A 27,336-nucleotide genomic window follows, 5' to 3' on the forward strand; every position below is an offset into this window, starting at 1 on the left:
GAAAAGGTGAATTATTCAGTAAAATATTTAGTTTTTATTTATTTTCGTTTGAGTAAATGGTGATTTTAACACATTAGATTTGATTTTCTTAAAATATGATCTGATTATATTTTTAGTAAAACTGGTTATTTCCTGCTACAACTTTCTGTACCATGTAAAAATTTTGAAAAATGTAATTACCTCTATTTATGCTTTGTCAGATTGGAAAATACAACTATTGTTGTATCAAATGGCTTATATAAATGGTGTTACGACCATAATTATGCTTGTTATGTCTCAAATGGCTTGATAAATAAAGCTGAATAAAACGTGTCGTTGGCAATGGATGTGTCGAACATGATTTGAATGGATTATTATTATTATTATACACTCTACTAAATCTTGAAACTCTCTAATAGACAAGATAAAGAATATAGTGCTAAAAATATAACAGGCCCAATAGCAGTGTTTTATGACAAGCATAATTAATTACAATTATGCTTCACAAACTCGGAAAATGCGTTCTCTTCTCACTATAACAACTATTATTTCATACATTCTATTTATGATATCAAAAATCGGGTTAGACACTCATGGTGGGAACAGCATATATAGCTCATTGTGTAGCTCTGTGCTTAACAAGAAATAAATTAATGAAATAATTACCTATATTGTGAAACAATAGAGTTTCAGCTCACAATTTGTTTTAGTTTTCCTTTTATAAGAACCTAGAAAGAAAACATATATTTTAATCTCACTTTTCGAGATTTTATTTCTCGAGTAGATTACAGATAGTAACAAATACCCCACACAGTTCTGTAAGCACGAATAAACATAAAATGCTTTTTAAGTTAATTTAGCCAAATAAAATGTTTGTTTGAAAGCAATTTATTTAAAGTACAGTGGTGTAGAAAATGTGGATACCAAACAAGTCCTTTCATATTCAAGTAATTTTATTTATTTGTTTTTAAACTTTGTTTTTATGTTAGGAATGTGAAATGGGTAAATAAGATTAATGCTTTGATAAGGTTTAACTTTAGTTGTAAAGTTTCATCTACGTCACAATTTTAATGTTACTGTCTCACTTCCTGCAAGTTATTGTTAATATTAAAAAGTAAAAACAAAATACATTTTGGTTATTCATTAAAGCTCAGTAGCAACGCAAATTATGTTAATAAAACGTGACAAAAATTCCTATACAACAAAAGCTAAGTCGAAAATGTGAAGCAGATGATGGCTATGTTATAATTTTAAATAGTGCAATACATAAAATAATATTTAAACATATTGAAATTCTTGTGATGGTACTCAGATACAAAGAAAAAACGAAACCTTTTTCAAATTCATGAATTCTGAATTAAAATACTTGTTCCAGTAAACTATCAAATAGGTAATTTTTTGTTGTCAATGAATTATATTGTATACTAAAGATAAGAACATGCCTTTTAAAATAATGTGTTAAAACTTATAAAACTTTGCAAAATAACTACATGTGATTTCAGAATTCATTAATGAAACTTTGCGAGTGACCTTTAAAAAAAATAATATTTCCACGTTTTTCAACAAAATACCATTAATAAAAGCAACACCATGTATGAGTTAACAATATAGCGTACATAGGACTTCGTGATGATACGTCAGTGATTCTTGAACTCAGGTCTCAAAACCAGTGGGAAAGAAAGCAACAAGTATTTCGTTTCTTCAAAGTGCTTTCTTTTCTAAATCAATAACTAAAAATATAACAGAAAAAATAAAATTTATTAGTATAGCTTATAAGAAAATAGACTAAAAACATCCAACGTGTGATTCTTCTCTTAAAGATAAAATTAAATAAAGAACACTAATAAAGCAAAAATTCATTAATAGTTTACACCTTCACAAAAGGTGGTGTTTATGAATTCTCATAGTTTAATGTTCTCTACGATTTCTACTTGCCAAACTTTAACTTCACCTTAAGTTGGAATTTTGTGGATATTTAAGTCTATTTTAAGAATTAAAATATTATTATTTTAGAATGTGACTCCCTAAGAATTAAAAGTATATATTTGTCATAAGATACAAGTATTGGCCTGTTATGTTTTGACATTACATTCTGTATATCCAATCTCTTAGTTTCTTTTGTTCGCAAGAAGAAGAAAAGTATATAATTGTATTTTAACCACACTGTGTCTTCCATATCCATAACTTGCACAAATAATATTCCGACCATTAGTGTTATTTTATATTTCTGTCCACGTGATGATCACTATATTGAGCGAAACGCGTCGTAAATAATTGATACGGTGAACAATATCTTATTAAAAACACCCAAAGGGAATGAACAAAGATAGGCCTAACACTTTTAGCTTATAACAAGTCAAGTATAAAGAATTATAAACATGCTTTAACCGTCTAAAAAAGGTGTTCACATCACAATGAATATTAAAGTTAATTTATACATTTGCATGCCTCTCTTGTACTAAGAAATACGCGATTTTCACCATTCGGTGACTGTCGACTCCAAAAAAATATCATATTTCTGGAAATTTTGAGAATTCATCAAGCATTGCACATGTTTTAACAAACTGTAACATCGCTATCGCTAATTAAATCTGTGTAATAGCTAATCAAATTGAGGATGAAGAGCAATAGGAAAGTCGTGAGAGTTTAACATTTGTAAGTCTAAAACCAATAATAAACCACTAAAATTTGGCGACAATATTACTTTTCACAAATGTTTAAGCTAGTAATACATATTTCTCATGAAAAGGTACATTGCTTTAGTAAAACATTCTATGAGTGTATGTATGTTGCAGACTATAGTTTATCTGTGAGATTATCTAGAATTAGTTCCAAATATATTATTTAGTTTTCCTAATGAGGGCTTTTTCATAAAGGTTTATAGTAAATGCATATAAATATATGTTTACAGATATTTAAAGCCACAAGCCTCTGTTCATTATTAAATAAGCTATCTATAATTGTTGTGATGTATACGCATTTAGTTAAGCCTAATATTTAAAAGTAAATGATTTTAATAAAATTAAGAATTGTAAGTTTAACTGGTGATCTTTTTCTTGTTCCCAGGTAGTATATTGGTAACCTTACGTATTTGCAACGCTAAGATCCGGGATATGATTTCCCAAGGTGGACAAAGCAGATAACTCAATGTGACTTTGACCTAAAACAAACAAAAAGCTTGATCACATTTAATCCACTCCAGCAGGATATCATGAGTCCACTGGTGAGTCAGCGATAGATTTTCGGATTAACAACGCTAAAAACTAGCGTTCCATATAGCGCAATGTGGCTTTGATCAAAAACAAACATTTTCCCTTTAAATTCCATATATTTTCAACTGTTTTTAAGGCACATTAATTAACAGCAGAAAATTATTTGAAATGATTAAATTTTTAATTGATTTGTTATTAACGTAGCGCATATTTTTCAATATTTCTTATTTTTACATCCAAATACTAAGAATCTGCAACATGGCTAAGCGAATAGTTAGTCATAATGTTGTGATTTAAAAGTTTTCGTTTTAAAGGAGCAATTAATTACTTCCAATAAAACGTCAATGGAGATCGTTTCCCGTAATCAGAACTAAAAGAGAAAATGAGGAAAAAGAAAGTATCTATTTGAGTGAAATATTATGATTATTCCAACTTAAAACTGTTGAAAATCTTACTATACGTTGTGTTTCGGACCATAACTTACTTTCCTTGGTAGGAAGTTCGTTTTTTTCCCGTGTTTCTGTGTGCTTCAGATTTGAAGGATCATAGGACTGAATTCCTTTCAACAGTTCTTGCTGTCCTTTCTCCTGTTTAATCTCTGCTCATAAGTAAACAAAAATGGCAATTAGCTATGACATGATAATCTTAGTTTTAGGCCAAAGTTAGTCAAAAATCATCCAATCTGTTAGATGATTAGAACAATTTTTTGTTCGACACAAGCTGCTCTATTCATGGAAATATTATTTCCATAGTTAATATTTTCAGATGATCTGTTTCAGAAGGGTAAGCATATTCAAGTACAGCTTTCTGACATATTGTGTAAATAAACAACATGGAATAACAAATGTTTATTTTTACGTTAGCTTTGAATCTTCCTTTTTGCAGTAACTCAGTATCTCTTAAAACATGCAAAATTCAAAGACTTAAATCAAAGTTTAAGTCTAAGATGCTGTTCCGAAAAGGTTACTATCAATTTTGTTATGGTAAAATTAAAAAATAATAATACAGAATTCATTAGGGTTAAGAAGGCAGGTATCATTTCTCGTTCTAAAGATTTGTTGCTATGTTATTGCACTTATGACTGTCCAACACACACAGAGGTTTCAAATCATGGACTACATGCGCTGTTTTTTGATTATCTCAGTACCTTCTTTCGTGGGAAGTACAATCTTTTCTTCTGTTTTTGTGCGCTTTAACACATTCCGATTAAAATTTTCAACATCTGAAATCAGCTCTTGATGAACTTTTTCTTGTTTGATATCTGAAGTTGGAGAAACATAAATTTAAACCTAAAACTGGCAGTGATTTAGACTCATTAAGATATATCACAAACAATAAAAATAAGGGAAGTAAATTACGTCTTGTTATGCATTACGACATGTTGAAAACAGTTTTTATACTTGTGCTGTAAAAGTAACATTTTACAGTGTTTTTCAAGAAATAAACTACATGGTTAAGATACTTTATGTACGATAATCCATTAAGTGCTTTCACTGAAACTCGCTCTTAAAAGTCTTACAAAATATTAATTTTGTTTCCTCTCACCAAGAATAAATAAACAAACGTCAAAAACACTAAAGCTTTTTCCAAGGTTACTTACATGCTATTGCTTATTCATGCACGTACACGATTTGCTAGTGTTTATCCAAAATGAATTCATGTAAATGTTGAACAGAAACAAAACATCTTAATATAGTTTCAACGACTTTTTTATCCGCTCGAGGTTTCTCTTTTCAGTTTATTTGTTGACCTAACGTACTTTATATACCAATATTCAAGTCCGCTTAGGCTCATAAATAATAAATTTTTCTCACTCAGTATTTAATACGCGATTTATTTTACTTTCATAATGTAACTACTACAACAAACATGAAGTAAAAGAAAAGACATTAAATACTTCATAAGTATGTCTATTTTTTCATAAATTGCGATTGAAGTTTGATATATAAATGTTTAATTTAATGTATCGAATCAAAAACCAAACCGGAAACAAATAGTTTTGAAAAAAAGGAAAACTTTAAATACAGGTTAGTTTAAATAGTTTGTGATTTTTTGTGGCTTAAGCTGGATTTTTTGTTATGCTAAAACAGAACGTTCATTAGTACTAAACATCAATATTACCAGAAAAGTTTCTATAATTATCGTGTGATAACTTAAAAAAAACAAAAAACCTAGGAGCTTTACTGACGTCAGCAACTTGGTTATTTATACATCTAAATGGACAAAAGCCAATCACTTAATCACTGACACCCACACGTTTTAAGTATCTTGTTACATAAGTTTGAGAAGCTGCGATTTTTGCCTGTAGCAGGGACGTTGTTACGATACACAGCTCTTGCTGTTAATATACAAATTAAGTAATAACACTTCAAGTTTCTATGCATTAGAATGTTAAGCAAAAACTGCCCTCAACTAGAGTACATCCCGTGCATCTTTTACCTTCAACATTTGGGAGAATGTTCTTTTCTTGGGTTTGTGTGGGCTGAAGTGTACTTTTGTCAAACTCTTCTACTCCTGCAACCAAGTTCTGGTGGATCTTCTCTTGTTGAATGTCTAGAATAAACACTCAGAGTGTCAGGCTATGTCGTGCTCTACTTTCACACACTTCAGATCATGAAGTACTGATCTGTGTTTTGTTCAAAACACTGACGCATGTAATTTCAGTAGGTTGTTCCATGTCAGGATTCCAAATATAAGTCTCTCTCTCTCTCCCTCTAATTTTTAAATGAATTTTTTGGCGTTTCGTAACCGAACAAAGTATCAAAGTGTTTCGTCAAATTTTAGGTTGTGCATAAACAATCTTCCTAATATAAAGAATCTTCCTAGAGCAGTCTAAGTTTAAATAGTATCGATATTTTGTTTGGTGTGATTACATACCATAAGATTCTTACTTCTAAATTTTATATATATAAAGTTGTCGTTCGAAGATTTATTTTATTGGTAGTAATTTCTTGGAGATTATTGATATAGATGGCGCTTCTCTCATCATAATGAATACATTTTGCACGAATTTTATAGAAAATCAAGGGGAAAAAGTTTTTTTTGTTTGTTGTTCATAGTAGTGAAGCTAGTACTTGTGTGGACAGGAAGGTAGACGTTGGTAGAAAACATTTTATTTTTTTGTATTGGCTAGTTCATATTTGAAGTATTGTGTTCAGTCTTTGGCTCCTTACCTCTGGAAGGTAATTTATCATTATAAATAGTTCAAAGGAAAATTACTAGGGTGATATCATGGATGAAAAGGTTTTCATAGAGAAAAGATTAAGATCTCTTAAATGATTTTCTTTTGAAAAAAGAAGAGTGCAAGGAGATCTGATTGAATTCTTTAAGATTATTAAGGGAACTGAGAGAGCATAATATTTTTAGCCTCGGCATAGCAGCCCATAGAATGAGTTTTCAAGCACAAACTCTTAGTTCACAGCTCCGTCATCTCTTGACAAATTTGAGATCTAATTACAGTTTTGAACTCAGGAGGTCAAATCCTATCGACTGATGCATTTTACCATGCCCAACGTCTCATAGATAAATTAACTGTAATCCTATTTAAGGGAATTTTAATTTGAGAGTAAGCAGGTAGAGATCCTGAGGAGTAATAAAATCAAACTAGGTATTGCTGGTGCACAAAAAATATAGCTAATAAAAAGGGAGAAGTAGGAAATGTTTCATAGACTAATTTACTCTAATTCTGTCCAAAATAATTTCAAGCGCCGAGGCTATTGAGAATTCCGTCTTGTTTCATATTTAATGGTGAATGAGGCAAAGAGATATCAATATAAATTGCGGCAGGACAAGAATAATCTTCAGCTAAGAAAACTTTACTTTTCTACCAGCACAGTCGACTTTTGGGTTGCCTTCAGATATGGTGGATAGAGTAAATGTAAGGGAGCTTGACAGAAAGCCTCATAAATAGTTGAATTTGTTTTTTAATTAATGTTTAGTTTAATACAGCGGATAATACGACCTTAATGGACCAAAATGTCATTTGTCGTTCTTCGATCTTATACTATGTTAAAGAACCTGCATGGCAATATAAGAAAGAATTAAATATTAAATATATATAATAGCATATATATATTCCCATGTTAATGATATATTACTAATAATGAAAAGATGGGTAGTGCGTGGATTCTGTTTGAAGTGATTACCCAAGTAATCAATCAAATATCAATCTTAAGTCGTTTTATTAAAAATATTAAATAAACATGGCTTCTACTAACATAGCACTCAGTTCATCTTAAATAAAAAAATATTTTTCTTGTTTGGTGATAATGTCACTGAAATGATGGATTCAGACTATTTACGGCTAAAAAGAATATTTACAAATTTTAAAATGCAAAACAAATTCGAAAACTGTAATAAAATATAACATTTTCATTTTAAGTTTTATAAGAGCGATTATTCGAACTTTTAAGAAAATCGATAGCCTATTTTTTTCATTGCGAATAAAATGTTTTATAAAAGGGTTAGTAGAATTGATCAGAGGTTACACTGGAAAGCTGTGATAAAATTTAAACTACTAGCAAGTGTAAAATTTACGTTAATTTACCTAATCTGTTGGTCGCGGGACCGATTCCTGCCACAGACATGCTTTGCCCTTAAAGTCGTGTTGTCTTATAAAGTAACGGTCAATCTTACTCTTCGTTGGTAGAGAGTATCCCAAGAACTGGGGTGGTGATTAGCCAGTTTCCCTCTACCATATCACTTCAAAATTATATTCGATTACCATACATAGCCCTTGAGTAGCTTTGCACATAATTAAAAAAAAGCTTTGCCTATGTTCAGAATGTTTTATTTTATTTTGGCTTATGTGATATATTTTTTCAGGTAATAATGACCTTAGTCTAAATAAATATTAAATTTTCATTATATGTAATGGCCAAAAGACATGGAACTTTCCACGGTAAAAGTGGAAATTTATGTGTTTAATACAATTTTGGACTATTTAATCCTATGACCAACTGTCTAGTTTACTGTCTTTCTTACATATTACCAGATGGAAATCGATTTGAATGGTGGTAAATTTCTCTCTTTCCTTTTTTTTTTTTTTTTTTTTATGAATCTGCGAGTAAGTGAAACATATTCCACTAGTGAAGTGTATGATACAGAATGTGTTACATATTCTAACTGAAGTAAAGCTCCCACGCAAAATTTTTGGCTGCAACGTAGTTATCCCTTATAATACCAAACATTTCTTATTATTTCTTACACAACTGCGCAGTTTACCTAAATTATAATATAACAATGAAGAGAAAAAAAGCATGTATATATATATATATATTATAATATATAATAATTTTAATAATAAATATTATATATATATATATATTTGTTTTTACCAACTGAAGAAATTCAATAATCCAGTCGTTCGTCTCACATATATATCAACCAGTGAAGTATGAATATATTTTTCTAGAGCATATCTATTTCTCTATTACAATTAATTTCATTATACATTCACCTAATATTCACATTATAATGAAAAACATAGTATAAAGAGCGAAATGTAATCCAGATCGAAACTCTCCAAGTAACTATTTTTTCTTTTCTTAAGAAGGCATCCACATCCTTTTCATTACATATAACCTCTTTAAAACTAGCTATAACTAAATATTTGTCCTGTATTTAAAATTATATTTTAGGCCTACTTTTGACTAGCTTCATCATTCGACCTAACTGAAGATTTATGATAACTGATCGAAAAGTTTCGTTAGCAGAGATTTGTGGTTGACAAAACGTAGATCTGAAATACTATTTCTACATGCCATTAATAAATGACCTAAAAGTAGCTACATTGTTAAACTGTATGGTAAGTTCAGTAGTTAATTTACAGTTTGACAATATACCTACCAGAGTTAGACGCGATTTAATTATTAATGATATTACATTGAAAACATTCTGAATACAACAGTGTACTTTGTTTCGAGAAGATACGATGATAAGAGCTTAGCCTACATCATTTCTTCAACAAATTAGACTAAACAGTTACAAATTGATACATTGGTCTTAAAATGATCAAGAAACGAAAACTAAAAAAGAGAAAGAGAAGTGAATATTTTATAATTAGTGACGATCAGTTTTATTTTTAACAACGAGTAATTGACACTTACTTTTTAAAATGTAATTTTCAAAAATCCTAAGTTTAAGTTAATCTCTCACTTCAGGTACTCTTTGAGTTAACAATGGTTTTTTTCCGAGTAGAAATTTCGAAAAGAAATGGTTATTTTATATTCAATAATTTAAAGCACGTTATAAAATAACAACCAAACAAACGGCTGACCTAAGTATTCTGTAATTTATATTTAATTACTACCCCGTTTTCTATGTATTTATTGTGGAAAATCGATATTTTGATTCCATTAAAATAAAACTGATGTTGCTATATCTTTTTTATAAGTTTGGCTACGTATTTTAGTGACAGTAATTTTTTTCCCCACTCCCTACACCTACGCTTTGTGTGGGTAACAATTACAAACGTTTCGTTTATTTAACGTGAATATTGCAATTTGACGCAAATGACAACTTGGTTGTGCAGAAAACAAAACCATAAAGTAGCTGCTTTTTAACCGTTGGTTTTTTATTTCTCTTTCTTCAGTCAATAGTTTTTGTTTAGTAGCAAAAATTCTGTATAAAAAGTACATTGCGAATTTTATAGAAAAAATGTTCTTTTTACCTAAAATGTACATTAGACACAAAACTATACCTGAAAAACCTAAAATAAAACTAGTATAATTAGTTGTATAGCATAAAACATATTAGGATTTAACGTTTATAAAATGTGTATACTATTAATTAAATACTAAACTGTATGATAGGCTATTTGTACTATGCCAATCATACAACGATCGAAAAATGAAATTCAGAGTTATAAGTCCTCTAGTTTAACGCTGATGCATTGAGAGGAATTTGTAAAAATAAACAGAATGTTATATTTTTAAACCATTCTTGTCAAAACATTTAGAGGTGGTCTAGCTGTAACGACAGAAACCATTTAAATTCCACACTAAAAGTGATAAAACTGTATACAAAACTAAAGTTCTAAGTGCTTGACAATATCTGGGTTATTTTACTACAGTTATGTAGGTTGGCAGTACTAGGGAACTAGTTAAAATAAAATTGATGTTGGTCAAACTACCAAGAAGTTACCTGAAAAAGGGCATTGCCCGAAACGTTGTATCAACAGTACTGTATATCTGTTGTTTACTTCTTGGTAGTTTGAAGTACAACATTTTCTTCTATATGTTTCAACAACCATTATGTGTAAGTTCCTACGCTTGTTTGTTTGTTTTTTGGAATTTCGCACAAAGCTACTCGAGGGCTATCTGTGCTAGCCGTCCCTAATTTAGCAGTGTAAGACTAGAGGGAAGGCAGCTAGTCATCACCACCCACCGCCAACTCTTGGGCTACTCTTTTACCAACGAATAGTGGGATTGACCGCACATTATACACCCCACGGCTGGGAAGGCGAGCATGTTTAGCGCGACGCGGGCGCGAACCCGCGGATTACTGAGTTCCTACGCAGTAAAGTACCAGTTAGTGGTGTTTGAAATTGTAATCATATACTTGCTTCAGGTAAATAAAGGCCAATCGTGTTTCTGATTTTACCCCATTTTCTGTGAAACAAATGAAATCAAATCAAAAGAACGTTATGATCTTTAATGAACAACCTTTTTCACTGATGTTCAGTCGAAAACGGAAATGAGAAAGCAAGTTCAAATCTCAAGTATTACTGGTGCCAGTTGCAAATGCTGACACTACAGAATTACCAACCTACACATGCTTTTAACATTACGACTTGCTAGGTAAGGATTTGAACATAAAACTAAATGCATCTGTCCCAAGACAGCAAAAGAGTAAGCAACGAATACGGTAGATTTCTGAAAATTTTCCAAATAAAAAATATGGCAGATGGTAAGATATCGCTACTCGCAGCCAGGACATAAATAATTCTGTGAATATGCCAAATTCTGAAGACCTTTCAGATTACGTAATATCGTCTAAAAATACCAAAGTAGAGCGAGATTTATTTTTTTAACGAGAGGTGATAAAAATGTTTTATATTTTCTACTGCAATTGAATGTTTCAAAGTAAGAGGTAAACGTCCTATTTAAGAATTTCAAATACTGTATCTATGATGTAAAAAAATTGAGAGAAATACACAAAAATTATGTTTATATTTTCAACTACTTACTAAGTGAGACAAAAGTATTACATGTTATTTAACAAAAGAACCAAAACAACAATTCATAAACCTTAATATTAGTAATGAAAATGATATTAAAGTGTAGATGTATTTTTCATTCAGGACCTAATAATTCCATTCAGGATTTCAACTCAGTCTTTTAAAAATTTTAATACTTCTATTTGCCACATGATCCTCCCAGGAATCTTTTCATTCAATACCAGATTATGTTTGACATCCATAATGGAATACTTAGGTAGAATGTGAAAAAGTAGAAACGCAGGCTAATGTGATTTTAGCCCTAATATTAGGCCTAGCGGTATCATTGCTTTTCCAGTTTTCGGCCTTTAAAAACCATTATACTTTCAGATAAATGTTTATCTGCTATCACTTCTAGTCTAGCTGATGAGTTTTAACAATGAGCGAAATGTTTATTGGGCAGTTATATCTGATAGAAAAAAAGAAATATATTTGAATTTGAAATCTGTAATGGATCAATTAGAAGTAATGTGAAAAACGAACTTCTGCAATATATTGTGCTCTGTATTATAAATATTAGGCTTATTAGTATTATTGCTTCGCCGGCTTTTGGCGTTTAACATCAAATGTTTTAGAAATAAAAACTTAGTTTGGAAATAATTTCCTTTCAAATATCTAAAGTAATGATGACTGGAGTGTAAAAAGAATAGTTATTGCCTTATCATTCGCTCTATTTTCACTTCTTCGAAAGTGTACGCTCTTAACAGTAGAATAGCTAAAGTTCTTTAGCTTAATTAAGGGTCTCTAGCTACTGTATTTTGAAAAAGAAAAACCATGTAAAATGAAACGCAAAGTAGTAAAGAAACAACCACTACTCACTGACTTCATATATATGCTTTTATCTTTTTTCACATAATACTCAAGAATGGTAAACCTATAATACTATATCCTAATTCAGTACTGTTCATAATATAATGAGCTTTGCACTGAAAAATTCGTCGATTCTCAGATTAATTTTTCATGTCACTTAAAAATTAGTTGTTTTAAATTTTATCTATTTCGTTATAAAAATCAGGAAAATGTGTTCAAGATTTTCGATAGCTAGACTACTCTGCTTACCTACTTTAGAAAAACTTGAAATATATTTTTATACTTTTTTGAACTGGAATTTTTTATTACCTAAAATTTCCTAAAATCGTATTAAGCACAAACATTCATAGAGATGTTAATTCGTTATCTTACTGTTCTAAAAATGGAACCACAAGAAACTGAGTTTTTCCTGAAAAATATCATAATCTCAACTACTGTTCTCATTACTGTCATTTTACCACGTACTTTAACCAAATCAACGATTCATTTTGTATCTCTTTTCTTTTCCTGAGCAACATTTTAATTCAAATTTTCAGTTTACTGTAGAATGCAAACTTGAAGCTTACATCATCAACAATATAATAGCATTTTTACAATTAAACATACGACCTGGCATGGCCAAGCGCGTAAGGCGTGCGACTCGTAATCCGAGGGTCGCGGGTTCGTGCCCGCGTCGCGCTAAACATGCTCGCCCGCCCAGCCGTGGGGGCGTATAATGTGACAATCAATCCCACTATTCGTTGGTAAAAGAGTAGCCCAAGAGTTGACTGTGGGTGGTGATGACTAGCTGCCTTCCCTCTAGTCTTACACTGCTAAATTAGGGACGGCTAGCACAGATAGCCCTCGAGTAGCTTTGTGCGAAATTCCAAAACAAACAATTAAACATCACATGTTCTTTGAATGTAAAAACATTTATAAGTCTGCTTTCTACTAATTTTAGCACTTTATAATGTATAAAATTGTTCGATTGTTATTGCTTCTTAAATTGTTCATGTGTGTGTGTGTGTGTTTCTTATAGCAAAACCAGATCGAGCTATCTACCGAGTCCACCTAGGTGAATCAAACCCCTGATTTTAGCGTTGTAAATCCGTAAACTTACCGCTGTACTACCGGGGGACAAATTGTTCATTCATCCAAAATATGTCTTCAGCTTAAACTATTAAAAATTTACCATAACTGTTTTATTTAATAAAATCTTATGATGCTTATCTTTTGTGTTCTTAGATTTGTTAATTTAGCGAATACTAACATTCTGAAAATATGCTACCTTCATATAATATTCATTTATTTCAACAACAATTTGTGATTCTCTTAGAATATGAAAAAAATAAAAACTTTCATCTAGTTTTCAGAATATTTTTTTAATTATAAAATTATTTCACTTAATCCGAGCTACAGCATTATTTAAAAGTTTGTGTTTGTAAGTTCCTTGATAATACAATTCAAACATTTATAGAATTTTAAGATTTATGCACCATTACTTTTATCTTGAAATATCACAAATTTTATTTTGCAAAATATTATGGAAATCAATTGGTAAGAATATGAAAAGTTATCCTCATATTTAAAAAAATGTGCTTAAATCTCCAGAAGAACATGTAACTCTAGAAATGATGTTAAGAAGAAAGATTTTTTGCTTTAGACCACCATATTTTATTCGACGTTAATAAAGAAGAAACATCCCGTTATACGGGAACATTCTCTTTGCACACTTAAAACAAAATAATGTAAGAAAATAAAAAGTTATAATCACCTTCATTAGATGGAAGAACTGTCTTACATACTGTTTCCGTGTGTTTCATTTTTGTTGAATCAAAATTGGTAAGTTCGTTCTTCATGGCTGAAGGAACGGTAGGAAGATCTTCCTTTTTGGGTATAGACATGGCGTACTGTAGAACCGAGTTGAAACAATCTAGATAATCATATCGATAAGAAGAAAAGGACATAAAATATACAATACTGACACCTACTTTAGTATGAAAAACAATACCATTCTGATTTAATTACAAGAAGTTGATAATAAATTATCATAAAGCATTTCATCGACTTCCAGTAATGATGGTTGTGCAGCTTTTCTTGTGTTAATCACACTAACATAGTACTGACTTATAGCAGTGCTGTTTGTACATTAGTTGTTTAGGGCCAGTAGCACTACAGTAATAACTTTCATTAGTGTTGGTTATATACTTCTTCAGATTATTAGTGCTGGTGGTATAGCACTGGTTTACAATACAATACATTATTAACTGGCATGACAGCTGGTTATCACGAAATACGTAACTGTAATGATAAATGTAACCATATGTTTAACAATTTAACTATGGTAAAATTATTTACACCTACAAGTATGTTTGTTTATGGTTGTTTTTTAGTTCGGTTGATTGGAGCATTACGACAAACTACATTCATATTAATTTGAAGAGCATCAGATATGATCCTCACCCCTTCAAAAAACAAGAAACAAACTATAAAAACGTCGAAAATAGTTGTTCATAAAATTAAGAACAACAAAATAAAAACAAGTTTTGTGAAAGGTTTAAACGTTTTCTGTGGTAACACATCTTACTTCGGACTTAAATAAAATAAATGTATCATAGTAAATAAGAAATATATATTGTTCCAACTGGTGATATACCATAAAAATTAGAGCAGTAGCTATTAACGGCGGTAGCCTGACATGGTAACTACGGGTGCTTATAAATTGCGGGTTGCAATCTCCGTCACTGAAGATTGTGGCGGATTTGCTATCATATATACGTTTTAATATCAATGTTTGTTTAAGTTAAATTTATATTTAGAAGTGTACATAACCTATACTACTAAATCTGTGTTGCGAAAATTCCGCCTATTCACTAAATTTATGGAAGGCTCTCGAGTGTAAGAATGAACAATATATGTGCGTACGTAAACATTAGTATAACGTCTATATTGTTGTGTGGGCTGAAATTTTTGAAACTATCCTCACGCCTATAAATGTAACCAACGCTTTACGCCATAAGACATTATATATTATTAGGTTGCTATAGCTGGTATAACTTAAACCTCGGAAACTATAATTATGATTAAAGTTTATTAATCGGGAACTTCAGATACTTGACCAGGAATGTTTATACATTTCGAAAATTACAAACAATTTAACTTCATCGGATTCACACTGGACATTACTACTTTTACGAATAAATTATATAACTTCAGCGATGAAAAACACGACGTGTGATTAGCGAAAAACGAAGAACGCAGAGCTAGCTAGCTCTTTGTCAAGTGAATTGCATTTATATCAACTCAAGATTAATTTGCTCATGGTGAACCCTCCATGAGATACCGAGAAAGTTCCAGACCAGATAGAGGACTCAGTATTGTTTGTAATTTTGTAAAACTATTGTACATAAATCGTTATTTGTAATTACCGTTATGTTGAATTGTGTTCTTGTTTGTATATTAAAATATGTTTGTATTAAAAAAGAAAGTGTTGGCAAGTATCATAAACTAGATACATATCGACATTTATTTAACTTCGAAATCTAAATTACAATTTAACTCAGTGTTAGGCCGTTTGAAATTGTAATACGAAACAAGATGTTCGCCTTTCAATCGTGGGTGCGTTATAATGTAACGTTCAGCCCCACTATTCGTTGGTTAAAAAAGTATCCGAGAATTGATGGTGGATGCTATTGACTATATGCCTTCTCCATAGCTTATCAATACTTTATGAGGGGCATATAGCAATTTCTACCATGAAGAAGTTTAGTTTTTGTTGAATTTCGCGCAAAGCTACACGAGGACTATCTGCACTAGGTATCCCTAATTAGCAGTGACAGACAAGAAGAAATGCAGCAAGTCAGCACCACCCACCGCCAAATTCTGGATTTCTATGTAACCAACGAAAAGTAGAATTGAACGTCACATTATAAAGTTCCCAAGACTTAAACAGCAAGGTATATTTGATAATCTAGCGTCTTAACAACGGATTTTAGCATTGCAAGTCCATAAACTTATCACTGGTTCATCAGAGGGCAAGTGTTAGTTACACAATTCTCTTCAAAATATTTAGAGATTTTCAATGTTGTTATTTCAGTAAACTACAACAAGGTTGGAATTATAGAAATACAGGTGTTATATCTTTATTTTCGACTCTACATTTTGCCTTCATGTCATTTTGTGAAATTTACAATTCATACAGAACACATGTTGAAAGGCTAAAGCAAAATACAAATTATTTTTCTTAAAAAGTAACAATATTCCTAATTATTTGTTTAAATGTATACACACACACACATATATACACATTTAATTACATATAATTATAGCAAGACTAATTGGCGAGTGTTAAACTCGCCTGTTTGTTTTTATAACTCATTTTATAAATTATATTTTTAATATTAAGGTCAACAGCACAATATAATATTTTTATGTAGCTTTACACAAATTTATTATAGTGTTTGGGAAAAATAAAACAATAAAAAACATTCAAATGTAAGGAAGGTCTTTACTCATTCGACTTAGTTATAAAACTATAGCTTAGTACATAATTTTTTTTGGTTGATATCCCTCAAATATAAATCATAACCATTCCATACTCATATTATTCTGCAATCCACCGTCGTTAACGAGAATCTGCTCTGACATAACACTTATGGTTTAAATGTATCAGATTTCGCATAAACGTTGTGTAAAAAAAACAAAACTTTTTTTCCTTCACTACAAATGTAGCCAATCTGTTTTATTAGGTGCGACTAACATAAGTATTATTCTTTTATCTCTGGAACTTCTACAGAAAGAAATGACAAAGTACCGGTATTAATTAACGAGTAGCTATAGAAGACAAAATTAAAGATAAAACTATCCATTGTCTTTTAGAAAACATGTACGAAATCTCGTCATTACGTGCTACATCTATTTATGCGAATACATTGTAATTAATATTTAATGCAAATTCTTTCTCAGTGACTAATATAGATTAATACATAAGTCTTTTTTAATTTCGTTATTCTATTTAATTGTTTGGCTTTATATAAATTATTTACTGTGGAATCAACATAGAGATAAAAATTAAATTCATTATTTTGAATGATAAATAGATGGAAATATAGGTTGGCTCAGAACCTGTCGCATCTTTGGCAGTGGAAATGCATGACAGAAGTGACTGATATAATAAAAAATTAATAAACGAATTTATAAAGTTGTATTTCTCTTACTGGAACCCGTATATTAAGAATTAAATAACTATAATTTTTAGTCAGAACATTTCAAAAATTTGCTGTCTGAACTTGACGATTATTTGAGTTTATACTTCAAAATTAACATGACATTCAATATATATTAAACCGATTTTGCTCTTGGAAACAAGAGGTACGTAATCTAAGTATTTTTTGTACAAAGAGGAACAAGGATATTACACTTTTAGCATAGCCTTGCACTCTATGTCGGAAAGCTAAATTTATACTGGGGAAAACTCAGCTGTTCGACTTTCATACACATGAGAAAAAGAAAAACGTATTGAGAGCTGTTAGAAACCAAGTTTTATGAAAGTACAACATTTTAGAAACTTCTAGTTAAAAATGAATGAAAAGACATTCATTGTGTAACTGAAACTACAAAAGCTAAAATGGTGTTTTTAGTTTCATATTAACTTAACCTTTCAGTGAAAGTTATGGTAAGATATTTGAAGGCTTTTAATTCTCTGTAAAAAGATACTTTGATTTAAGTTAACAGTTTACAAACGTAATTAATGTCACATTGTGTGTAATTTCAAAGATGTGGCTAAATTGATGAGATAAAACAGACTAACATTTGAAAATACTATAAACAGTTTTCCAGATAACAGTAATTTGTATTCTGTAACTTGAGATGAAATTAGCATAAAAATCGCTCTCATACAATTTACTTTCCAATTTTGTTGTTCGTATTAAATAATTCTTCATATTTTAAAAATGAAGATGTCGCTATATTTACAAGATGATTAAAAATTTTCAATCTAAAAGGAGAAATAGGCATTAAAAAATAAAGAAACAAGATAGGTAGCTCAAGCTACAAGTCCATATTTTGGCTTCATATCTCAAAGCTGTAATATTTAGGAGAGTCAAAATGAGTGTGTAGTTTGAGAAAATAATGTCAGCACAATGTCTTAAACCTTAAGCCTGTTTGTTTTTGTATCCGCATTCCTCCTTTTTAAATTAATAATTTTAAATAATATTTTATTTAGTTTTATTTACGTCCATCATGGGCATAAAACTGTATAGTATTAATACTCTCCTATTCGAAACGGTTTAGTATGATGAAATACAATGACAACCTTTGGATTGGCTTCATACAGATTGAGTGGCTATTGCTCCTGACATCATTGCCACAATGTTATCTTTAATAATGGTACCACATGTATGAACACTATGATATATGGTAAGCAACCTGTAATGTTATGTATATGCTTGTAAAATATGTATAGCTACTATATTTACACCCTATATATCCACAGGAAATATTCTTAAGCACTGGAATGATGGGGCTAATGAACTATACTGGAATGATGCATAGACTGGGCTGTGTATCATATGTACTGCAATTTTGGGTAGTATTTATATGCATCTAAGTATATATACATATATGTGGGGGTCTATAGTTTTTTAAGTTATAAATTCGTATATATTGATATCCATATGAATTTTTCAAGTTCTATAGATACATGCATGCATATTCAATGCAAATATAAGACAAATTGTCATAATATAATACCATATGTATACAAATAAACATTTTTAATATTTCTTCCTCTCTACTGACCATGCTAAGGCCGGTTGTTGTTTACTGTAACTGGCTTAATATTTTCTAAACCAAATATATATAGCTGTAACATTTCTATCTCACTTTCCTTTAGAATCACCATTATTCTTGCCACATCTTATAGTCAGCTTCAAGGATGATCACTCTTCAAGTTTTAAAATCTATCCAACTAGTAATATTTTACTTGTTTGTGTCTTTTCTACTGCAGTATTTATTTCCTTTTGGAGACTTCTCATTGTAATTATACGGCTAACCAATGATCGTTATTTTCCCTTAAAATTTTGACTTTTTTAAAACTAATTATTTATTCACATTCTAGAGGTGAAATTAATTTTTAATAAATCGAATGACGATAAACTGCAAAACGTACCTTTTAAATTTTGTTCTAATAAACTAAAAACCTGCAATACACATGAATAATACATCTCTAACTTCAATCAGTTTGGGACATCAAGACTTAAAGTAATAAGACTAGGAATGATGATATAAGATATAAATATGCAGAAACTTGGTTAAACGAAAAAGTAAGCACCCTGAAAGCTGTTGATAAGTTTTCTTACTCATGAATATCAATTTCTAAAAATTAAAATAAGTAATTTGTTGCATATCTAGTTTTTGTCGTTTTTTTCACGCAAAATTACACGAGAGCTATTTGCGTTAGCAGTTTATGAACTACACTGGAGGATTCTAACCCCATCTTAGGAATTATTTTTCTTCCATCACTCGGTAAAAGTGTCCCCAACCAAACGAAGTAGATTTGTTTTTCGTTATTTAAGAGAAAGGCCTTAGTGTTTTGAAATTAACATTCTGCGTTTTCATATTTTGGTCTCAATTTGTGAGAATAACATTTAAATTTAAGGCGACTGTCTTACCTTACCTTTCCCAACAAATACTACAATGTAAAAGAATAATTTAAACACGTGACCACGGAATCATATAGTAACGTATGATCATAGTTAATCACTGTCCTACATTGCGTTCAAGAAAAAGTAGATATTCACAATTTTACTCTACGGTTTAGCTCCATGAAGAGGCCAAGTAGTTACGGCGCTAGACTCATAATCCGAGAGTCGCGGGTTCGAATCTCCATCACACCAAACATGCTTGCCCTTTCAGCCGTGGGAGCGTTATAAAGTTACGGTCAATCCCGCTATCCGTTGGTGAAAGAGTTGCCCAAGAGTTGCCAGTGAGAGGTGATGACGAGCTGCTTTCCCCCTAGTCTTACACTGCTAAATTAGGGATGGCTAGCGTAGATAGCCCTCGTGTAGCTTTGCGCAAAATCCAAAAACTATAGAAATAGTTACAAAAATGTGCAAATATATATTGTGCAAGTAAGTCTTCTATAAAACTAACTAGGCTTGCCCTAGTTACCTCCTGACAGAGTCAGGAATTCAAAAGAAAAATTGCTCACATTAATATTAAATAACCGAGTTGCAATGTGATGGGCATCTCGAAGAAATCGGACAAACTCACAGACTGGTTAAGCCAGTGAAAAGAGGGCAGCAGAAATCGGGTGAAAGGGACAATACAAAAACTGAACTGTCTAGATTCATATTTGTTAGTTTATTAATCAGTCATAATCGTAACAATGTTAACCTCGTGTTCTACATTCACAGTCGTAGTATTGTTTCTTTGTTGTTGTTGTTTTTTAAATTCGCGCAAAGCTACACCAGGGCTATCTGCACTAGCCGTCGCTAATTTAGCAGTGTAAGTCTAGAGAGAAGGCAGCTAATCATCACCACCCACCGCTAACTCTTGGGCTACTATTTTACGAGCGAATAATGGAATTGATCGTAACATTATAACGCTCCCACGGCTAAAAGAGCGAGCATGTTTGGTGTGGCAGGGATTCGAACCCACGACCCTCAGATTGTGAGTCTAGCGCCGTAACTACTTGGCCTCTTCATGGAGCTAAACCGTAGAGTAAAATTGTGAATATCTACTTTTTCTTGAACGCAATGTAGGACAGTGATTAACTATGATCATACGTTACTATATGATTCCGTTGTCACGTGTTTAAATTATTCTTTTACATTGTAGTATTTGTTGGGAAAGGTAAGGTAAGACAGTCGCCTTAAATTTAAATGTTATTCTCACAAATTGAGACCAAAATATGAAAACGCAGAATGTTAATTTCTAAACACTAAGGCCTTTCTCTTAAATAACGAAAAACAAATCTACTTCGTTTGGTTGGGAACACTTTTACCGAGTGATGGAAGAAAAATAATTCCTAAGATGGGGTTAGAATCCTCCAGTGTAGTTCATAAACACTGCAGTTTAATATAAACGATGTATTTAACAAGGTATTTAATTCAATTAATTCACCACGTGTCATACGGACATTGCACATTATCTAGGACAATGACGCAAAAGAAAGTATGAACTAGCCTAGGACAAATGACGCACCTTCTGACCTAAACTTAAGAAGGAAATATACTTCTTTGGTTTGGGGTAAGATAACCTTTCGAGGAGGAGATATCTTACTCTGAGCCACTCATCGTTAAATAACGCATGTTATAAAAGTCAGTGAACCTGAACTGTGTTTATTTTACGGCATACTCGTTTGTCTTATACTTTCTTATTGTTTTCAATGAACGAAAATGAAATTCCCTAAAATACTCTCATTTTAACTGTAAGAAACCCAAAGTACTTATCTTGTGTCAAAGTTGTTCAAAAATAAGCAAAAGTAAGTCACACTTTGACAGTTTTATTCCGACTACGTCTGTTAGTGTGTTTATGCACGAGATAAACATAGACAATAGTTACATACAGCTCATTCTGATAACAGACAACACGTTATAACGAGCGATATATAGGGGTGGCCGTATTACGGAATGGGTCCATTTAACGCACTTTCCCCTACGTTACTGTTTTTCTGATGGTTATAAAACATGTTTTTATGCTAACCTAATGATAATTTCCGAATGGAGTAAAAACAATGGTATTGTGCACTAAATGGACAAAGGGAATATTCAAAATATAGATTTTTTTTTTTTCAGAAATAAACGAATAAGAGGTTATTATCATATGTGATTAACGCACAATACGGGTATAATAATAAAATTTCCAAATGATTGTTTTAAGGTCATAAGGGAAGTTCTGTTTATCTTGCTGAAGATGTATCTGAAGTAGACAGTTTGTATAATGAGCACACTTTTGCTCGAAAATAAAACTCAAATTTGATACTGTGATGCAAACATGATTAGAAACTAATCAAGGCTTAGCAGACATTTGTGTTAAAGTAAATCTGTAAGAAAAAAATCATTTTATGTGAAGGTTTTTCACAAATTTGTGATTATTCAATATAGAGATGTGATTTGTTGATAACATCAATACCTTAGTATCTGTTATATTTATTCATTTCACTAGCCTACAAGTTTTAAAACAATAAAGATAATTAAGAAAAACGTTGTACATTAATTTAAGGTTTCTTACTTTAGTGTCTTCTGGTCGTGAATTAATAAAAGATATGGCTTGCATATCCTAAAACTAGATGCAGTAACTAACTTGTGATTTTTTATAAACTGTAGTAACTATACTAAACAAATAGAATAATTAACGTCTCTTTTCAGGTTATCTTTCAGATGTAAATATTAGCATTACTGAAGTCTCAGTATAACCATTTTTTTCTGGACAGATCTGTTTTATTATTAATATGATAAGAATATGAACGTTTAGTAAGATAAAAGAGACCTATGAAATCACAGTGATGTAGGAAGGGCTTGCAAAGTACGAGTGATCAGCTACTCATGGAGAATTTACAATGAGAGATTGAAAAAAGAAGGAACTGCTAAAACTCAGTTCCCGAGCTGTCACAGCCAGCTCAATATAGGGGTCCTAAGGGCACTTCCCTAGAAAATAAATATAATAACATGATATACAGTTGCAACACCACTTACAAGTCAAATACGTAAAAATGATGATGCTACAGCATCTCCAGAACCCTAGGTTCCGAGGCCACTGAATCATAAAGCTTATTTTTAACCATTTACGACTAAGTAGCATCAATTACTTAAATATAAGCTATAGACTTAATGTAAACTAACATGGAACAAAGTTAGGTTTGTCTTTATTAGTTAAAATACAATAAAAATATTTTTTTAATAAATAACTACTTTTAGCAGTTTGATAGTTAAGAGGAATGTGAAGTTAATGTAAACAATATAAGAATAGACTGTTCCAAGTTTAAGTATTCACTCCACGCTGTTGAACTCATTCTGAAGTTAAACTGCGAATAGAATCTCCAATCCACCAATTTTTGAGATAGATCAAGGTATCACGTACCTGGAGTTATCAAAGATAAACCAAAGACCTGGAGTATGATGGCCTAAAAAAATTACTGTTCAGGTGATTTCGATAACAACGATTTGGATGTTCCCTTTCTTCTGCAAATATCAGACACTCATTCAGATCAGCCCCACTCCTCCGTCGTGAAACGCCACTCTGAGTGAAGAAGGACAGCCACGACGTATCTCCTGCCTCTTACAGCTTCGCTTGTATGACGTGTGTTGTATGTATATATATTTATATATATATATTATTCAGCCGCACAGCTCTACTGTACTAATTTCCTGGCCAACAAACACAAGTTGTCAGCACGTGTGGACTGAAAGCAAACTTAAAACGTGGGGCCGGAACCGGATATAAATAACTTAGGAATTTAAGCACCTTCCTTTTACTGATTTATTTGTTCTTAGATATCTCATTTTCTCAATTTGTTCAAGTCTTTATTTGTTGATATAGATTGTTTCTTTTATATTATCGTTAACACGTTTGTTTCTATATGGAAGTACTACCAGGTCTATAACAATGAAATCATAAAAAAATCATCTATCTTGATATAAAACATGCTGTATAGGTATACATACAAATAACTATACACTATAAGTGTGGTTTAGTGCTGTTTCTTAGCTTTATATATATATCTGTAATAAACTGTCAATACCAATAAATCCAACGGATAATAGTACATCGCTCTACGAGAAATAAATAAATAAACGCTCGTGACCAAATTCACATCCAAAAATCTTTACGTAAGAAAAAAAGAAAGCAATCATAACATCAATACATTTAGCAAGCTTATTGTTCATCTGCATAAAGATCTGAACGAATCAAATCGTTTTGATTATACGAGACCAAAGTTGTAGTAAATCTGGACAGAAAAATCTTGTAGTTGTCTCACTTTAAATTCCTATGATCTTGATTCAGGTTATTCCGAAGTTTATTTTTTCCATTTGCTTTTATTAATACAATTTTTTATTCGTATTTCATTTTAATACAGCTTCGACATTTAACTGTAATCAAGTGCGTGTTGATGGAATCAGGCTTCGGTATCCTACTATAACTAGTAAACAAAATGCTTAACCGCACATCAAGTCTTCTCTCCTTGTTGTCCTCCCCTCCCAGTAGCACAGTGGAATATCTGCGGATTTACACTGCTAGAAACCGGGTTTTGATACTCATGGTGGGCAGAGCAGAGATAGCCCATTGTGTATCTTTTTGCTTAACTACAAACAAACAAGCAAATAAGAAAACTTCCTGTTGTCCACCTACAAAAAACCTATTTTCCCTGCTCTTTCAAACCACAGGTCCACGAATTTGTTGCTATTCCAAGCATTAAGTAATCGTGTGTTTCGTAAATACATGGAGTACCACAAAGTAAAACATGTGAAACCCAAATAATTAAAGCTTACGGTTTATTTTAACTGTTATTGTAATTGAGTTAAACCATATGATAAGCACTGCATTCTACTAAAAATAATTAGTACCTTTCATTGGTTGAAAAATTAAATTTTGTCGAAGTTTAAGATTCTAATATACTTAAACTACTATTCAAAGTTATTTCAAATGAAATTGCTAGATTGTTCTCAAAGTTCCAAAATGAAGCTGAGTTTCATCTTACACCGCAAGAGACAAAGATGTTTGAAATGTGCGAATAAGGATGTCAAGGGATCCGTCAATGAAGAGGTCCCAACATGAATTACTTAAGTCTTGAAAATATCTGTTAGACGCAAACCAAAAATATTAACTTCTGTGCTAGAAGAAAGAGTTTTACTATGTTGGTTTATTAATCCTTTACATAAATATGCTCATGTGTTTTGAAACCTCCGTAGAAAGCGATATTCATTTAACAATAAAGACAAAATAACGTCACTATTCCAGTGGTTTTGGGGCGACTAATATTTGATTTTGTACACTAGCCTTTATCTGTTTAAGCAGATGGAACATTTCAAATTTTCTCAGCTGTTTTTCTTCACTTGCTGCTGCGATGCAATTGACATTGACAAAGAATCTTTTAAATCCTAAAAAAATTTATTTGTTTTTTTTTTCAGAGGATTTATGTGCCAGAGATATAAAACCTGCTATTTAAAGACTTTTTCCTGATGGATTTAGCATCAGCCAAGCTACACTATTCGATGCTGATTTGGTATCAGCTAGACTACACTTCTGGATAATGATTTAGTGTTAGCTAAGCCACATTTCTGAATGATGATTTAGTGTCAGCTAAACCACACTTCTGGATAATGATTTAGTATGAGGTAGACCACACTTCTGGATAATGATTTAGTGTCAGCTTGACCATACCACTGGATAATGATATGTGTCAGTTAGACCACAGCACTGTATAATGATTTAGTATTAGGTAAACCAAACTACTGGATGCCTACAGTGCTAAAATTTGGTTACGAAGTTGATACCTATGCTGAATGTTTATTCTTCATCATTCATTAAGAGACAATGATAAAATAATAAATAATACATAATAATGAGATATGATTCGAAAACAAATGTAAAATTTAAATTTAGCGTATTAGTTGGACTTTAAAAAGATGGCATAACTTAGTGATTAACATCCTGTATTACACTTTTGAACACACACGGCACTTTCCGCTGAGAAGGAGTTGAAAATTCCACAGTTAAGAGTAGTTGTTGCATAGGCGGCGAGTGCTGGTGACTACTTACTTCCACCCTTCTTGGTCAGCGACTCTTAAGGTTCACTCATAATTATATTTAAATAAAACCTGCTGAACTTAGCGAACTTAGAACGCTAAAAGCCGTGTTTCGATACCCATGGCAGGCAGAACACAGATAGCTTGTTGTTTAGCTTTGTGCTTAACTTAAAACAAACAAAACCTAAACTGATAAACGTAATCAACTTCCAGTTAAAGTCATTATACCAGCTGTGTTTGTTATTTCATAGAAAGTGTTTGATTTGTTTATTTTAAGTTTTCCTTTGCTGTATATATATATATATATATTTTTTTCCTCCTACTGTTAGAATACCACTGCCATTGAGCATTAATTCTGAAAACTTACCACAGACTGAAGCTGAATGAACGTGACCTCTGTCTGTATAATATCAAATTTACAGTCTGGAACAGACAGCTGAGATAACCTTATGGGGAGAGAGAGGGAGTGATGATGTGGGGTCGGAGAGGGTGTGTAGTACATTCCTTCCAAGTGAATCAGCTGCTTTCTGTGGTGTAGACTGTCTTTTGAACATCATTTATGTACGTAAAACAAACAATAAATACTATAATAAAAAGTGGCTTCTTTTGTGCAATGTAAAATTTAAATTTAGCGTATTAGTTGGACATTAAAAAATGGCACTAACTTAGTGATTAACAGAAACATAATAATTTAAATGCATTCTGTCACTTAGCACAACGTTTTCAACATAGAAAACAACTACTATAAATTAATAGTTTTATAGGATCCATAATTAGGCTATATAAAAAAATATTGTGATGAAAGAAACATAAGCTGTTCTAACAATTATGTTACTATTACCTCAGGAAATATAGGTTCGAAATTAGAATATAGAATAAGATAATTCCTCACCTCACCCCTGAAAGGAATAACAGTCCTTACGTAATTGAATGAAAATAACTATTACACCGCTCAGAGTCGAGTGGGCTAAATGCTGATGGCAGCGGGGCATATAAAGATGCCGCCACAGTTTCAGGGTGAGTCAACATTACAGATTTATCTCTCTATCCTAGAAATAGGTTACATCGCTGCTGGTTATCGTGATGTCTCGGGCATTCTCAGCTTGAACAGTGTTAGACCATACAAAATTACATAAGTAGTTCTAAGTTTATAAATATTCAGCTTTTTCCATCACATATACTTTTTTTTTTAATTTGACATCATGTGGTTTGATCGTACCTTATGACTGAATAAAACACCTGACACTAAGTAAAGTTCACCAAGTGAATATATTGGTATGATGCCCTGTAATAGAAATTAAATAACTTGTTTTGTTATAACGTAGAGTGAAATTCAAACTGTTTAGTAAAAAAAACTTACATCCACGTAATAAACTGTGTAGCGTTCGCA

The 27,336-nt window shown here is 31.5% G+C and overlaps 1 protein-coding gene across 2 annotated transcripts; it reads right to left on the minus strand.

Moving 5' to 3' along the window:
- Window positions 1–725: 725 nt before the first annotated feature.
- Window positions 726–26,936, minus strand: LOC143239391 (uncharacterized). Of its 2 annotated transcripts, none has more exons than XM_076480407.1 (6): window positions 26,839–26,936; window positions 13,973–14,131; window positions 5,631–5,744; window positions 4,339–4,452; window positions 3,676–3,789; window positions 726–1,709 (listed from the first exon to the last, which is right to left on the minus strand). In XM_076480407.1, exons 2-6 carry the CDS (start codon window positions 14,100–14,102, stop codon window positions 1,681–1,683), a joined length of 501 nt encoding a protein of 166 aa, XP_076336522.1. In that variant the 5' UTR covers window positions 14,103–14,131; window positions 26,839–26,936; the 3' UTR covers window positions 726–1,680. The 2 variants fall into 2 exon arrangements, with proteins under 2 accessions (XP_076336522.1, XP_076336521.1); XM_076480406.1 differs by lacking the exon at window positions 26,839–26,936 and adding an exon at window positions 23,281–23,513.
- Window positions 26,937–27,336: the final 400 nt, after the last annotated feature.

Source organism: Tachypleus tridentatus, chromosome 13 (assembly GCF_004210375.1).
Source record: "Tachypleus tridentatus isolate NWPU-2018 chromosome 13, ASM421037v1, whole genome shotgun sequence".
NCBI classification, from domain to species: domain Eukaryota; kingdom Metazoa; phylum Arthropoda; class Merostomata; order Xiphosura; family Limulidae; genus Tachypleus; species Tachypleus tridentatus.

Excerpts from the sequence above, each read along its gene's own strand:
- LOC143239391 (XM_076480407.1), bottom strand. The coding sequence starts at position 14,102 with ATGTCTATACCCAAAAAGGAAGATCTTCCTACCGTTCCTTCAGCCATG. Across the intron at positions 5,745-13,972 it reads AGTTCTTCCATCTAATGAAG|ACATTCAACAAGAGAAGATC; the intron begins GTGATTATAACT and ends TGTTTATTCTAG. Across the intron at positions 4,453-5,630 it reads CATTCTCCCAAATGTTGAAG|ATATCAAACAAGAAAAAGTT; the intron begins GTAAAAGATGCA and ends CTCCAACTTCAG.